Below are 14,549 nucleotides of genomic sequence, written 5' to 3' on the forward strand. Positions count from 1 at the left end.
TTTTTTGACCTATACCCGCATAGTGCATATTTTCAATTAATCTTTCTTGAGAACTCTCTATTTTCCGTTGTGATCTCAACAAATGCACTTGATCTGAACATGTAAGCACATGATTGTGTTTTTCTACAAATTCTACTACGGAGTAGTTTGAATCATCACTTTGTAGTTTAATAACCAACTTTACCTCACAACCTGTTCTTGCATGCAAGCGCCGTTTCAAAGGAGATCCCCTTGGATGCTGTCGATAATTTCCTTCATTTGAACAGACTAAAACTCTTCTAGAAACAGTTTTATCTTTGCGGTGAGTAGTTGAATCTTTTCGTATACTGAACCCGACGTTTCTAGCATAACGATTATAGTAATCATATGCCAATTCTTATGAGTCAAATTCCATACCAATTTCTGGCACTTCTTTGTTAATACCATGTATCAGACCTTCATTTATTGAAAAATTATTTTCCATGGGCAACTTATCATGATTCTGTAGGGAGAGTGTTTCAAGAACCACCATCACCTGATTCATGAAGAGAATAGTTGATTCAAGCAATATTGCAAGCAAATTATATTCGACAATACATCTACTATCTAATAGATTCACTATAACATATTCACATGGACCATTCACCGAACAGTTAACAGTATGCTAGCTAATCGACAAGACCGGATGTAAAGAGTTCTAATATAACACAATTCCATCAAATCAAATGGAGTAGTATGAGAAAAATTACCTGTTAAGGTTCTGATATATCAATTCAAATGGATTGGAGTTTACAATTACTCAAGTACCTTCAATAATTCACAAGCAAAAGATGCTTTTTTTGATCTGGATCAAACATAATACACATTTGGGTGTCTATCAAAAGTCTAATAATACGATAGATTTCAGAAATTCCACGAACTTAGAGAGTTCTGTTTTTTTCTAACGGAAAAAACAATATATTCGCGCCAAAAGATAATACTGATCTTAATCCAGTGTGAATTGTGAACATTAGAGATATTGGGGTTTTCTTATAGAATACGGATGTTAAAAAGACGGCAGTCAAAAAAACAAAAAAAAAACTAACCATGGTTATCCCCGAGTCTGGTGACGTCACAATCACCTTAAATAAGTGGACATGAGGCTGCTAGATCAAAGTTGCTCTGGCAACGCTAGAGCAAAAAATTTCCCCCTCGAGCCCCTCTCCCCTCAAAACTTTTGAATCTCCCCTCAAGTTTTTAAACTTGAGGCGTCACTTGTTGGTATCATCATTACCTAACAATTTTACCACCGTACTACAGTGCCGCCCACAAATTAAGTGTTCTTTTGATACATGATATTAATACCTGAAATATTACGGCATTCAATTTATTGATAGTACAAAAAACAATACACAAGAAATAGGGAACCATCTCCTCAAAATGAAGATGACTTATTCTTGACAAGTGAATCGCATTATATATACGCTTCTCGGAGAAAGAAGCAAAGTAGTACTCCTTGTATAGAGCTTTTACTATGGGAAGGCTTCAATGACGGACTGAATAGCGCGAATGGGACTGATCTTATGAGACCGAAACCCTGCACGTTGGAGCAAATTTTCCCAATCATCTGGAGTTCTCTCTCTACCACCAGTATTCACCAACATATCAATATCAAGAATAAATCTTGCCTTTGTAAGTTCATCTTCGGATTCTTCATCAAGTGCTACATCCACTATGATCACTTTACCCGTCTCTTCCGGTATTGCTTCTTTGCACTTCTTCAGAATGTTGACACAATGTTCGTCGTTCCAGTCATGCAAGATGCACTGTTTTACAGTTAAAATAACAAAAACAAACACCCATCCTTTAGAAAAAGGATCATTTTTAGAAGAGTACAAATCAGAAAACACAAGTTAGAAGTCCCACCTTGAGTAAGATAGCTTGAGCACTGGGAACAGACTTGAACATATCACCAGGAACCTTTTTGATGTCAGGGTGATCATGAGAGTTAGCAATAACATGGGGAAGATCATAAAGTGTACATTTGATATGAGGAAAAGCTTTGAAGATTGCCATAATTGTTGTACCATTTCCTCCACCAATATCAACCAGAGAATCCAAACCTTGAAAAGTATCTCTACAATCTTCGATTAGAGTTTTGGTTAAAAGTCTCGTTTCTTCAGCCATTCCTTCGTTAAACAACTGACTTTGATCTGGATTACCTTCTAAATACTTCCACATATCCATTCCCATTCCTTTCTTAAATGCCGTTGTACTTCCGTTTCCTAAACCTTCTTTCATGAAATGCCATGGAACCATGAATTCTTTTTGTGCCACGCCTAATATCGTTTGTACCATACTTGTTTCTGCATCTCTTAAAAGTAAAGTACCAACTGGTTTAAGTGAGTAAACCTTCTCAGCTCCACCATTACAAGTTTCTTGTCCTAAGATATTCAAGTTTACTAAATATCTTAGAATTCTGTACAAGTAATCAGAATTGACATTTGGAATTGGTAGTTTTGATACAAGTTCCGAAAGTGTGATTGACCCATTATTGTTTTTGATAATATCTGGGATTCCAATCTCTACTACGCAACCAACAACAAGAGTATCAGCAAAACCATAGATTATATTCCATAATTGAGCTTGATCTTTGATACCAACTTCTTGTGTTTCAGCTGGTTTCACATCCACACTACTACCCATGATATGAAATATTTTTGTTTCGGGTTGTGTGTGTTTCGTAATCTTTTCAAACTTTGTGGTGTATTTATAAGTGTTCCAAATGCTAGCTAACTGCTTGGTGCACCATATATGATCAGATCACGAGAGAGAGCAAGAACCTCGTGGGAAAAATTAGTAACGATAGGAGAACAAGACGAAAACTAAGATCACACACTTTCCCAAATAACAAAAAACTAACACAGCACACTCTCGAGAAATTACACTAAAACACTGTCAATAATAATTACTGCCTCTCATTAGTGCCTCACACCATACGTTTAGATCTTACCTGCTCGATCGACAGCACAAAAGCACATGTACATCATTTTTGTGAACATGTTTTGGTAGAATTCAGTAGGTAAAATACTGTGTTTTAGCTTAAACATGTTCAAAACAAGAGTGGTAGCTAGCCGGCCCTGACATATTTTCGTTCAAGGAAAAAAAAATCGTCTATATATACACGAAATGAAAACATGTAGGCATTTGCAACACAATAGTATTATTAACAAGAGATTGAGAGAAAGTTAAAGACTATATACTGAACTTCTCTTAAGCAAGAGATTATTCTATTTAGAGCATCCATGGAGACTGCAAAAATGATAAAGCTAGGTAATGGGTTGTCAGTACCAAGTGTTCAGGAATTGGCAAAACACACTCTTGCAGAAATTCCATCTCGATACATATGCACTGATCAGGATTCAGTCATTATTGGTGCGTCTGTAACTCATGAAACAGTTCCTGTCATCGATTTGCAAAATTTGCTGTCTCCTGAACACATAACTAGAAAGTGAGAGTTGGATAATCTTCATTGTGCTTGCAAAGAATGGGGTTTCTTTCAGGTATATATTTGTCATACGTACAAGCATGTCTATCGTTGTGTTTTTATTACTAGTTATTAGCTTAGTGCTAATCTGCTTGCTTTATACTATACGTTCCAGCTGGTAAACCATGGAGTCAACACTCTATTGGTGGAAAACGTGAAATCAGAGATTGAGAGGTTTTTTAACCTTCCAATGGATGATAAAATTAGGTACGATCAGAAAGAAGGAGATGGTGAAGGATTTGGGCAATACTTTGTGAACTCAGATGACCAAAGACTTGATTGGGCAGACGTGTTTTACATGGTCACCCTTCCTATACCTCTCAGGGAGACGATGGAATCCTACTCATCAGAGATGAATAAATTAGCCATGATTCTCTTCAACATGATGGAGAAAGCTCTACAAGTAGTTGAGACTAATAAAGTTATTACAGGGCTATTTGAAGATGGGTTGCAGTCGATGAGGATGAATTACTATCCTCCTTGTCCTCGACCAGAGCTCGTCATTGGTCTTACGCCACACTCGGATTTTGGCGGTTTGACAATCCTCCTTCAGGTCAACGAAGTGGAAGGATTGCAGATAAGAAAAACAGAGAGATGGATTTCAGTTAAACCTAATGGCAACTGCAAGATGAAACTTAGCTTATATAAAGACAACTCTCTTTATTGATGTTTAGAAAATCTCTCAAAACTAAACACAAGCTCTAATCTTGCTCATATGATCAACCACAACTTTGGTGATCATATATATATAGAACTATGAATTCCTTTTCCTAGTCCTATTACCTTATTGCATGTCTTTCCTTTTCTTAGAACTAGATGACTTCTAATTCCCTTAGGATTACATCAATTTCCTAGTCTTGTCCTAACCAGCTTGTTAGTGACTTCTATGTTGAAGTTTAACCAACATTCTCCCCGTTAAGCTTCAACCTTACCCGTGACATATCTTGTACTCCAATCAGTTGTCTCGTTTCTTCAAACTTGATCCGAGCTAATGCCTTTGTCAATATATCTGCTTTCTTCTCAGTTCCTGGTATGTGTTCAACGTTGATGATCTCCTTCTCGATACATTCTCGTATGAAATGATACCTTTTGTGAATGTGTTTTGTCTTCCCATGAAACACTGGATTTTTAGTGAGTGCAATTGCAGACTTATTATCAATCTTGATGAGAACTTTTTCAAGTTCTCTTCCTTTGATTTCACCCAACAGTTCTTGAAGCCATATTGATTGTTTAGCTGCTTCTGTTGCGGCCATGAACTCAGCTTCACATGATGACAGAGCTACTGTGTCTTGCTTCTGTGAGCACCATGTGATAGGTGCATCTCCTAGGTAGAAGATATGACCTGTCGTACTCCTTCCATCGTCTTGGTCAATATTATGATTGCTGTCACTATACCCAACAATTCCTTTTGATCCTCCTCGACCATACTTCAATCCATAGCTGATTGTTCCTCTTAGATATCTCAATATCTGCTGTATTACATCACCATGAGACTTGCATGGACTCTGCATATAACGGCTTGCTACTCCCACAGAGAAAGCCAAGTCTGGTCTTGTGTGTAACAAGTATCTAAGTCATCCAACATTTCTTCTATAACTCGTTGGATCAATCTCAGCTTCTTCTTGTGCCTTTGAAACTTTAAGTCTAAACTCCATTGGTATCTTAGTTGGATTACAAGTTTCAAGTCTTGCTTATTTCAGAATTCTCCTTGCATAAGTTTCTTGTTTAATCTGAATCCCATCTACTCCTTGATGGACTTCTATGCCAAGGTAATAAGTGAGTTTTCCGAGGTCTGACATCTCAAACTTTGATGACATTTCTCTCTTGAACTCATTGATCACCTTAAGAGAGTTTCCAGTCAAAAATAGATCATCTACATAGACTGCAATCACAAGAAGCGTTCCCTTTTCTTCTCTTCTGTATACCGATGTTTCTTTAGAACACTTTATGAATCTGATTTCTCTTAAGATTTGATCTAACTTTGTATTCCAGGCTCGAGGAGCTTGTCTTAGACCATATAGAACTTTTGATAACTTATACCTTATTCTCTTTTCCTTTTACTTCAAAACCTTCTAGTTGTTCTACATATACATCTTCTCGCAATTCACCATGTAAGAATGCTGTCTTAACGTCTAAGTGGTGAATTTCCCATGAGTTTGATGTTGCTTCTGCTATTAAGAGACGAATTGTCTCTAGTCTAGCAACTGGTGCGAAACTTCATCAAAGTCTATGCCTGATTCTTGAACGTATCCCTTATATACAAGTCTTGCCTTATATTTGTTGACAGTACCATCAACATTCCGTTTTATTTTGAAGATCCACTTAAGACCAATCACTTTTACTCCACCTGGCTTATCAACTAGAAACCAATTCTTGTTTCTGTTGATTGAAATAATTTCTTCTCTACATGCTTGTGTCCATTTAGTCGAGACCTTTGCTTCCTGAAAATTCCTTGGTTCATCATTAACAGAAAGTAGCATAATCTCGCATTCTTCTGCAGCTTGAAGAACATAATCCTCCAGGTACTGTGGCTTTTATATCTGTGTTGTTGATTTTCGCAGTGGAATGGGTTGAGTTATTTCATCGATCCCTTCTTCTTCTTCTTCGTTATTCTCAGTGTTTTCATTATTCTCTTCTTCTTCTTGATTAACATCATTGTTTCCATTGGTATTGATGATTATGGGTCCTTCGCCTTCATCAATTACTTGACCCCATCTCATGTGAAACATTCCTGGATCCCTACTTGGTCCATCATTAATTTCTTTCCAGTTCCAGTTTTCTTTTTCATCGAATACCACATCTCGACTCACTATTACTCTTTTCGTTGTTGGATTGAATAATATGTAAGCTTTGGATCCAGGATCAATTCCTAGATTCACAAGAGTCTGAGATCGATCATCTAGTTTCTTAAGAGTTGCAGAATAAACTTTTGCGTATGCTTTGCAACCAAACACTCTTAAATGATCTATGTTTGGTTTTCTCTTTCGCAAACTTTCATATGGAGTCATGTCTTTCAGAGCTTTCGTAGGTATCCTGTTTATTAGGTATGTGGAGTGTCGTACAACTTCTCCCCATAGATAATTAGGTACCTTCATATCCTTTAAAGAACTTCTAGTCATCTCCATTAGAGTCTTGTTTATCCTCTCCACCACTCCGTTTTGTTGTGGTGTATATGGTGTTGTGAGTTGCCTTTTGATTCCATTTGACTCACAGAACTTGTTGAACTCTAAGGAAGTGAACTCTCCTCCTCTATCAGTTCTAAGCATTTTGACCTCCTCTTTTAACTCTTTTCTATCAGATTTCTGAAAGCTTTGAATCTGTCAAATGCTTCACTCTTTTCTTTCATAAGAATAGACCACATATATCTTGAGACGTCATCTATAATAACAAATATGTACTTTTTATTTGCAAGAGTTTGTGGTGTAATAGGACCACATAAATCAGCATGAAGAAGCTCTAATGGCTTTGAGGCTCTGAATGTTGTTGCTTTTGGGAAACCTTGACGAGTTTGTTTCCCAACTAAACATGATTCACAGATTTTTGCTTCATCATTTATCTGTGGTAGTCCTCGAACCATCTTGTTCTGAGACATTGCCTTTAAAGTTCTAAAGCTTATGTGTCCTAACCTTGCGTCCCACTTCCATGTCTGATCTTCCAGTCTCATATTCAGACACAATGGCATTTCAATCATGAGACTTATCTTGTAGAGTCTATTTTGTGAGCATGAGATTCTAACTAAAAGTCTTCCACTTGGGTCATGAACTGTTAGATAATCTTGTCGCATTCTAACATCACATCCAACTTCTGTAGCTTGTCCTAAACTTAGAATGTTGCTTTGTAAGTTTGGGATGAAGTAGATGTTTGTGACAAGCTTCTGTTCTCCGGTCTTGCTCTGAAATAGAATTGATCCTTTCCCTTCAATTTCTACAGAAGATCCATCCCCAAACTTCACTTGTCCTTTGATTTTCTCATTGAGTTCAGAAAAGTAGTGTCTCTTACCAGTCATGTGATTGCTGGCTCCATTATCTAAATACCAAATTCCTTCTTCTCCATCCTTTGATTCGTAGTTCTTTGGTATTAGTTTCCCTTCGTTTAAGAATACAACTTCGTGCATGAAAAGAGCTGTATCTGCTTCCCTTGTTTCATTCTTTTTTGTTTCTTCCATCTTTTGTATTCTTTCAGGGCATACAGAGGAGAAGTGTCCTGGTTTATCACATCTATAACAAATAATGTTTGATCTATCCTTCTTTTCTTTCCCTTGGTTTTGATCATTCTGACTTGTTGTTCTATCTTGTGAGTTAAACCTTCCTCCCCTTCCACGACCTCTTCCTCTTGTTGCAGAGTTTTGTTGGTAAGAGTTTGTGTACAAGAGTTTTCCTTGAGTTTCTCCATTGTTTTCTTCATCAAGGATTCTTTCTTCATATGCTTTCAATCTTCCAATTATATCTTCATAGCTAGTCTACTTTAAATCTAAGACTTGTTCGAGAGAAGCTATGATATGAATATACTTGGATCTTGGTAAACTATTGAGAAACTTCTTTACCAGTTTATCTTCATCAATGGATTGTCCAAGTGACGCATATTTTGAGGCTATCTTTGATAGCTTTCCTGCAAAGCTATCAATAGTATCAGTGTCTTTCATCTTCACTCTTTCAAATTCAGACATTAAGGTTTGCAGACGGGCTTCTTTAACTCGATCAGCTCCGAGATGACGTTCCTTTATTGCATCCCAAATTTTCTTTGAAGTTTCCTGTTCACCAACTTGTAGAACAAGACATTCTGGTATTGCTTGAAAGAGTAATCCAATGGCAACATTGTTTTTGTCTGGGTCCAATGTACCAGGATCAATTGTTTCCCGAACTTTGTAGATTTTCATCAGTACCTTCATTCTCATGGCCCATACTGTGTAGTTTGTGGCGTTGAGGATTGGAACTTGTATTGATGGTGGCGTGAACTGTTTTGCACCCACAATGGTGGTTTCGTTTTCCATGGCTCAGAAACAAGCTCTGATACCAATTAATGGCAACTGCAAGATGAAACTTAGCTTGTATAAAGACAACTCTCTTTATTGATGTTTAGAAAATCTCTCAAAACTAAACACAAACTCTAATCTTGCTCATATGATCAACCACAACTTTGGTGATCATATATATATAGAACTATGAATTCCTTTTCCTTGTCCTATTACCTTATTACATGTCTTTCCTTTTCTTAAAACTAGATGACTTTTAATTCCCTTAGGATTACATCAATTTCCTAATCTTGTCCTAACCAGCTTGTTAGTGACTTCTATGTTGAAGTTTAACCAACAAAACCTCTACCTAATGCGTTCGTAGTGAATATAGGAGATGTTGTGGAGGTATCTATATGCAGGATAATCCAACTTAAATTATCCTAGGCATGTAGGATCCTTGTTGTGTGGAGATCGGTTTTTACAAAATCCTAAATTTGTTAACTTATTATTGTTTCCCTTTTACAGATACTGACTAATGGGATTTACCGTAGCGTTGAACATCGGGCAATAATAAACTCAGCGAAGAAGAGGCTCTCAATTGCAACATTTCATGACCCTAAACTAGAGTCGGAAATAGGTCCAATATCGAGCTTGATCACACCACAAACACCAGCCTTGTTCACAAGAATTGGGTTTCAGGAACTTGAGAAGAAAATGCGTTCATCAAAACTGGATGGAAAGTCATTTCTTGACTGCATGAGGACCGGAGAAAGTAACTAATAAAATAACATGCAATGATGCAATAGATCCCCAGCACGTACAATGAAATATAATAAGTTGCTTTGTAAAGAGGCTTTTATTCCCTCCTTTTCTGTCTTGTAATAAAATTGAACTTTAATATTTAGAGTACTCCTCCTCTAAGTCCTTTTTGTTCTACTCTTCCTTGTGTTGCATCTCTCGGTCGATAACGTCTTGCACAGACAAGGAGAACTTGATCTTGAATTGGTTTTCCTTACAGATATAACATGCCAAACGGATTAAAATTAATTGGAGAAAAAACAAAAAACGATTGGAGACTATCATTGTCATGCCAACTGATTCATGACATGAACACATTTGTATGTTACTTAATTAGAGAAAAAAACAAAAAATGATTTGGAGACTATCATTTTCGTGAGAATTGATTCGTAAACATTACGATATACAAATACATAAGGAAATGGATGAATTCCACAGGAAAAGGAATTGAACTGATTACCTTAACTGCAGTTATCACTATCATCAACTTGTGAGTCTTTGCTGATAACTACTATTAGGTGCTGATGCAGATGTTGCAATGTGTACCAGCGGCTATTCTCACTACTAAGTTCTCAAAATATACACTCTATGATTACGCTATGGTCGATTATCTTTTTACTTGCACGCAATCTTGTCTTGTTTCTTCTAGAAGAGATCTAGTTTTCTAGAAGATAATGTGCATTCATTTGGATTCTATAGGAATTTGCACCATCAAACAAAACGAAAAAAGCATGCATGCAGGGGTTGGTTGATGTATGGTAGTCTTCTTAAGAAGTTAATATCATCATCTAATCTTCACTGTTATTCTCCTTTTTGTTATTAGTGTCATCATAAATTTTTCTCCTGATGGTGTCTCATTTGAAAACTTTTGTACTCACGAGATACTCGTGGGCACTTTCTCCCTTTTCTACACCAAAATCACATAAAATGAATTAAAACGAAAGAATTCTGTGATATATATGTAAAACATCTTATTAAAATTCAACAGCAACCAAACTTCTTTTCCTAGATAGAAAAAGGAAGTCCCGGGAAAAGATAATGGAAGTAGTTAGCCAGAATGATCAAGAAAATCAAGCTATAATCTGGCAACAAATTTATGGTTTTTCGGAATCTTTAATTCTCAAATGTGCAGTTCAACTAGAGATTGCTGAAACTATTCATCACCATGGAACACCAATGTCTATATCTGAATTAGCTGCTAAGCTTCCCATTGATCAACCCGTTAATATGGACCGTTTGTACCGTGTCATGCGTTATTTAGTTCACATGAAACTCTTCAACAAGGAAGAAATCATCTATACACATAATGGTGGAACCGTCGAGAAATACTCCTTAGCTCCACCGGCGAAATACCTAATAAGAGGGTCTGAAAGATCAATGGTTCCTTCAATTTTAGGTACAATTCATAAGGATTTGCTTGCTGCATGGGACATTTTAAAAGACAGTTTAACTGGTAATTGTAACGTTTTTGAGAAAGCGTTGGGAAGGAACATTTCGGTTTATTATAGTGAAAATCTTGAAATGAATAAAATTTCCAATGAAGCAATGGCTTTTGATAGTGGATTATTTACTTCTGCTTTGGTAAATGAATGCAAAAGTGTTTTCGGTGATGACATTAAAACACTAGTTGATGTTGGTGGTGGTACTGGAACTGCAATCAAAGCCATCTCGATGGCGTTCCCGAATATTAAATGCACGCTCTTTGATCTTCCTCATGTTATAGATGATTCACCTGAAACTCCAACTATTACAAAAATTTCAGGTGATATGTTCAAGTCTATTCCTAGTGCTGATGCCATCTTCATGAAGGTAATTATTATTCTTGTTTTTTTATTTTTCCTTTACAATATATTTTTAATTACTGACCTCAAGTACTAGAAGATCAGGCCTAGCCCGACTGAGCTAGTCTTAGTTGGTTAGTCAATGTGTGCTAGGCAGTGTGATCCTAAGTCCTAACTTCTAAATGCATGTAAAACGTTTCAGAACATTCTTCACGATTGGAACGATGATGAATGTATTCAAATTCTAAAGCGATGCAAAGACGCAGTGTCACCAGGAGGAAAACTTATTATCGTTGAAATGGTAATGGACATGGATTCGGTTCATCATCCGTATTCAAAACTTAGACTCGCATCTGATATGGATATGATGGTTAGCAATGGAGGTAAAGAGAGAACCGAAAAAGAATGGAAGGAACTTTTTGATCCAACAGGTTTTGCATGTTGCAAAATTACTCAAATGTCAGCAGGTTTTGCAGCTCAATCTGTAATCGAAGTGTTTATTGATGATGTAATTGAAGAATCGGGTTTCGCCAAATAGGGACCATGTTGTTGGCTCATGGACCCTTTGCTTAGACACTGAATAAGGCATTTCCATTATAGGAAACTGCAGCTGTACAAGTATTTTCACTACATCTATAACCGTGTACACACCGACACAAACATCATTATCAATAAAAAAGGTATTGGTCTAATGATATTTTGTTTCATGTGCACAACGATAGCTCTAGATACCGATTGTAAGCTTTTGAATCCCAAAACGGAACTAAATCCGTACAATATATAGATGGATCTTGCACATGACAATATCAATCCTAAAAGCATATATAACTTCTCATTACACATCATAGACAGTAGCAAACAATCTCACAGCTCCTAGAAAAATAAATGGAAATTTTTAGTTTGATCGTCTTCATTGGTGATGCTACTTTGGTTTGGTTTCAGAGCCTTTTATTCACTTTGGTGGAAGCCTAAAAAACTAGAGAAACAACTAAGGCAACAAGGAATTAAAGGGTCTTGTTACAAATTTTATTATGGAGACATGAAAGAATCCATGCAGTTGATCATGGAAGCACTAACCAAACCCATGAATCTAAATCACCATATAGCGCCATGTGTCTTCCCGTTTACTTGGAAAACAGTACAAACCTATGGTAAGCAATTTTTTATTTTACATCTTCATAGATTATTATTCAGATATTTGCAGAAGGATTATCTGGGTGTAGCAGAGCAATTGGACCCTCATGGCTTTTGACCTCATACTGACATGAATTTGAATAACAGGGAGAGTATCATTTCACTGGAATGGAACTACACCCAGGTTGATCATATTGGACACAGAGATGATGAAAGATGTTATGACTGAAAAGAACGGTCACATTCAAAAACCACCCGTGGAATGCTTTAACCCTGTTTTTGGAGACTTACCAAAGGGAATCACAAACTTGGAAGGAGAGAAATGGTTGAAACATAGAAGAATTATCAAACCTGCTTTGAACTTAGAGAAATTAAAGGTTTTTTTGTTTCAATCCTCACCTCTTCTCGTTAGTATTTCATTATCATTTTATGTACTAAATCTCTTGTAAACAATGGGGGCATTAAATGACAGAACTAGTTACCTTATATATCAGGGTATGGTGCCAGCATTTAGGACAAGTTGTAGTGAATTGATCGCGCGTTGGAAGAAATTGACTGGTCCTGCTAAAGGTTCTTGTGAATTGGATATATGGCCTGAGATGCAGACGCTAACTTCTGATATAATTTCTCGAACAGCATTCGGAAGCAACTACGAAGAAGGAAAGAAGCTCTTTGAGCTTCAAAACGAGCAAATCGCACTATTCATTGAAGCTTCTCAAAGCATATACATCCCAGGTTTCAGGTGTAATCTCATTTTTCACCATGTCCACATGAGACTAGTCCAATCCACAAAATTTTCTAACAAGCTTCGGTTTTTTCTTTTGTGCAGATTCATACCAACAAAGAAGAACCTGAGGAGAAAGCAATTGGTCAAGGAAATTAATGGCATATTAAGAAGATTTATCAGCAGAAGAGAAGAATTAATGAAAACCGATCCGTCAAGTAGCAGTGACTTACTAGGTTTGCTACTGCAATCTAATAATACAGAAAATAGCGACAGATTGACAATTGATGAAGTAATAGATGAGTGCAAGGTGTTCTACCTTGTTGGACAAGAAACAACTAGGTCCTTGGTAACATTTACCATCATTGTGTTAGCCATGCACCCGAATTGGCAAGAGAAAGCAAGAGAAGAAGTAGAGCAAGTTTGCGGGAAAAACGTACCTGATTTCAACGCGATAAATTGCCTCAAAATTGTTAGTAGTCTTTTTCAACGCAAATAAGTTCAACATTTGTCACGCCGTTCCGAAAAATTCACTGTATTTTTTTTTGTTGGCAGAAGGAAATGATACTCAATGAAGTTATGAGGTTGTATCCACCAGGACCCGAGTTATATCGATATACTAGCAAGACAACAAAATTGGGAAATCTTTCGATACCAGCAGGAGTCATTCTTATAGTACCACTAATTCTTGCTCACCATGATCCTGAATACTGGGGTGATGATTCACAGGAATTCAAGCCAGAAAGATTTGCTGAGGGAGTTTCGAACGCGTCCAATGATAAGCTCGCATACTTTCCTTTCTCACGGGGTCATAAGGTCTGTTTAGGCCAAAACTTTGCTTTGATTGAAGCTAAAATGGCTTTGACTATGATTGTGCAGAACTTCTCTTTCCAGCTCTCACCCTCGTATACTCATGTTCCGTATGTGGTCTTGGATCTGGCACCGCAACATGGAGCTCAAATCATATTACACCAACTTTAAGTTAGAGATTATGACAATAATCTGATGATGATAGCTGGATCACAGAAAAAGTTTTTTTAGTACCAAAATTGTGTGTTGCAAGTTTCCTTTGCTGTAATACCTCAGAATGGATAATATTATGTCCACCTCAAATCTAGTACGTACTTGAAGATTCAAACAAAAACGGTGTTAGTAGTACTATCGAATTGGACTTTTCTTTTGGGTTCGGATCAGATCGAAGCCCGAGCATAGTTGGATTAAAAAGAAATTCAAATTTAATGCAAACTCGACTTTCCAAACTTTCTCATGACTCGTAATATAATAGGTATATAATATATTCCTGAGCAAGGCTTTGAAAAGTACTATAGGTTTGGCCGTGAATTATGGGAGAGATCTATTCTCCGACATTCTCTAACTATTTATTTATTTATTTTGACTGGCTAAGAATGGTGAATACCTTTTGTAAGTCTGTCTCATCTAGCCACGTCTCATCTAACCGGGGGTCTCCTCTCTAATATACTGAGAGGAGCGATGGAAAGAATGAGGAAGAAGATGAAGAGCACATCCAGAAGCGGCGTTGATGATTGTGGCAAAGCTGTTATTAATTTCGACGATGAAAACATAATAATTAATATACTAAGCAATCTCCCGGTTAAAACACTTGTGCAATTCAAGTGTGTCGCAAAAAACTGG

The 14,549-nt window shown here is 36.9% G+C and overlaps 4 protein-coding genes across 6 annotated transcripts; 3 read left to right on the top strand and 1 right to left on the bottom strand.

Annotated features, from left to right (window-relative positions):
- Positions 1 to 1,273: 1,273 nt before the first annotated feature.
- LOC113326977 (3'-hydroxy-N-methyl-(S)-coclaurine 4'-O-methyltransferase 2-like) lies at positions 1,274 to 2,713 on the bottom strand. Its single transcript, XM_026574634.1, has 2 exons — positions 1,885 to 2,713; positions 1,274 to 1,784 (listed from the first exon to the last, which is right to left on the bottom strand). Exons 1-2 carry the CDS (start codon positions 2,662 to 2,664, stop codon positions 1,491 to 1,493), a joined length of 1,074 nt encoding a protein of 357 aa, XP_026430419.1. The 5' UTR covers positions 2,665 to 2,713; the 3' UTR covers positions 1,274 to 1,490.
- Positions 2,714 to 3,263: 550 nt separating this feature from the next.
- LOC113326299 (codeine O-demethylase-like) lies at positions 3,264 to 9,239 on the top strand. The gene is made up of 3 exons (XM_026574052.1): positions 3,264 to 3,469; positions 3,587 to 4,109; positions 8,985 to 9,239. The coding sequence occupies exons 1-3, from the start codon at positions 3,264 to 3,266 to the stop codon at positions 9,237 to 9,239; spliced, it is 984 nt and encodes a 327-aa protein (XP_026429837.1).
- An 853-nt stretch (positions 9,240 to 10,092) lies between these two features.
- Positions 10,093 to 11,712, top strand: LOC113326566 (norreticuline-7-O-methyltransferase-like). Its single transcript, XM_026574267.1, has 2 exons — positions 10,093 to 11,066; positions 11,241 to 11,712. Exons 1-2 carry the CDS (start codon positions 10,296 to 10,298, stop codon positions 11,574 to 11,576), a joined length of 1,107 nt encoding a protein of 368 aa, XP_026430052.1. The 5' UTR covers positions 10,093 to 10,295; the 3' UTR covers positions 11,577 to 11,712.
- On the top strand, positions 11,672 to 14,141 carry LOC113326565 (cytochrome P450 CYP72A219-like). 3 transcript variants are annotated; one of them, XM_026574266.1, is made up of 5 exons: positions 11,672 to 11,718; positions 11,981 to 12,189; positions 12,320 to 12,549; positions 12,667 to 13,368; positions 13,452 to 14,141. In XM_026574266.1, exons 2-5 carry the CDS (start codon positions 12,078 to 12,080, stop codon positions 13,875 to 13,877), a joined length of 1,470 nt encoding a protein of 489 aa, XP_026430051.1. In that variant the 5' UTR covers positions 11,672 to 11,718; positions 11,981 to 12,077; the 3' UTR covers positions 13,878 to 14,141. The 3 variants fall into 3 exon arrangements, with proteins under 3 accessions (XP_026430051.1, XP_026430050.1, XP_026430049.1); XM_026574265.1 differs by lacking the exon at positions 11,672 to 11,718 and having other exon boundaries at positions 11,838 to 12,189; positions 12,667 to 12,914; positions 13,002 to 13,368; XM_026574264.1 differs by lacking the exon at positions 11,672 to 11,718 and having other exon boundaries at positions 11,838 to 12,189.
- Positions 14,142 to 14,549: the final 408 nt, after the last annotated feature.

This window comes from Papaver somniferum, unplaced genomic scaffold (assembly GCF_003573695.1).
Source record: "Papaver somniferum cultivar HN1 unplaced genomic scaffold, ASM357369v1 unplaced-scaffold_10, whole genome shotgun sequence".
NCBI lineage: Eukaryota > Viridiplantae > Streptophyta > Magnoliopsida > Ranunculales > Papaveraceae > Papaver > Papaver somniferum.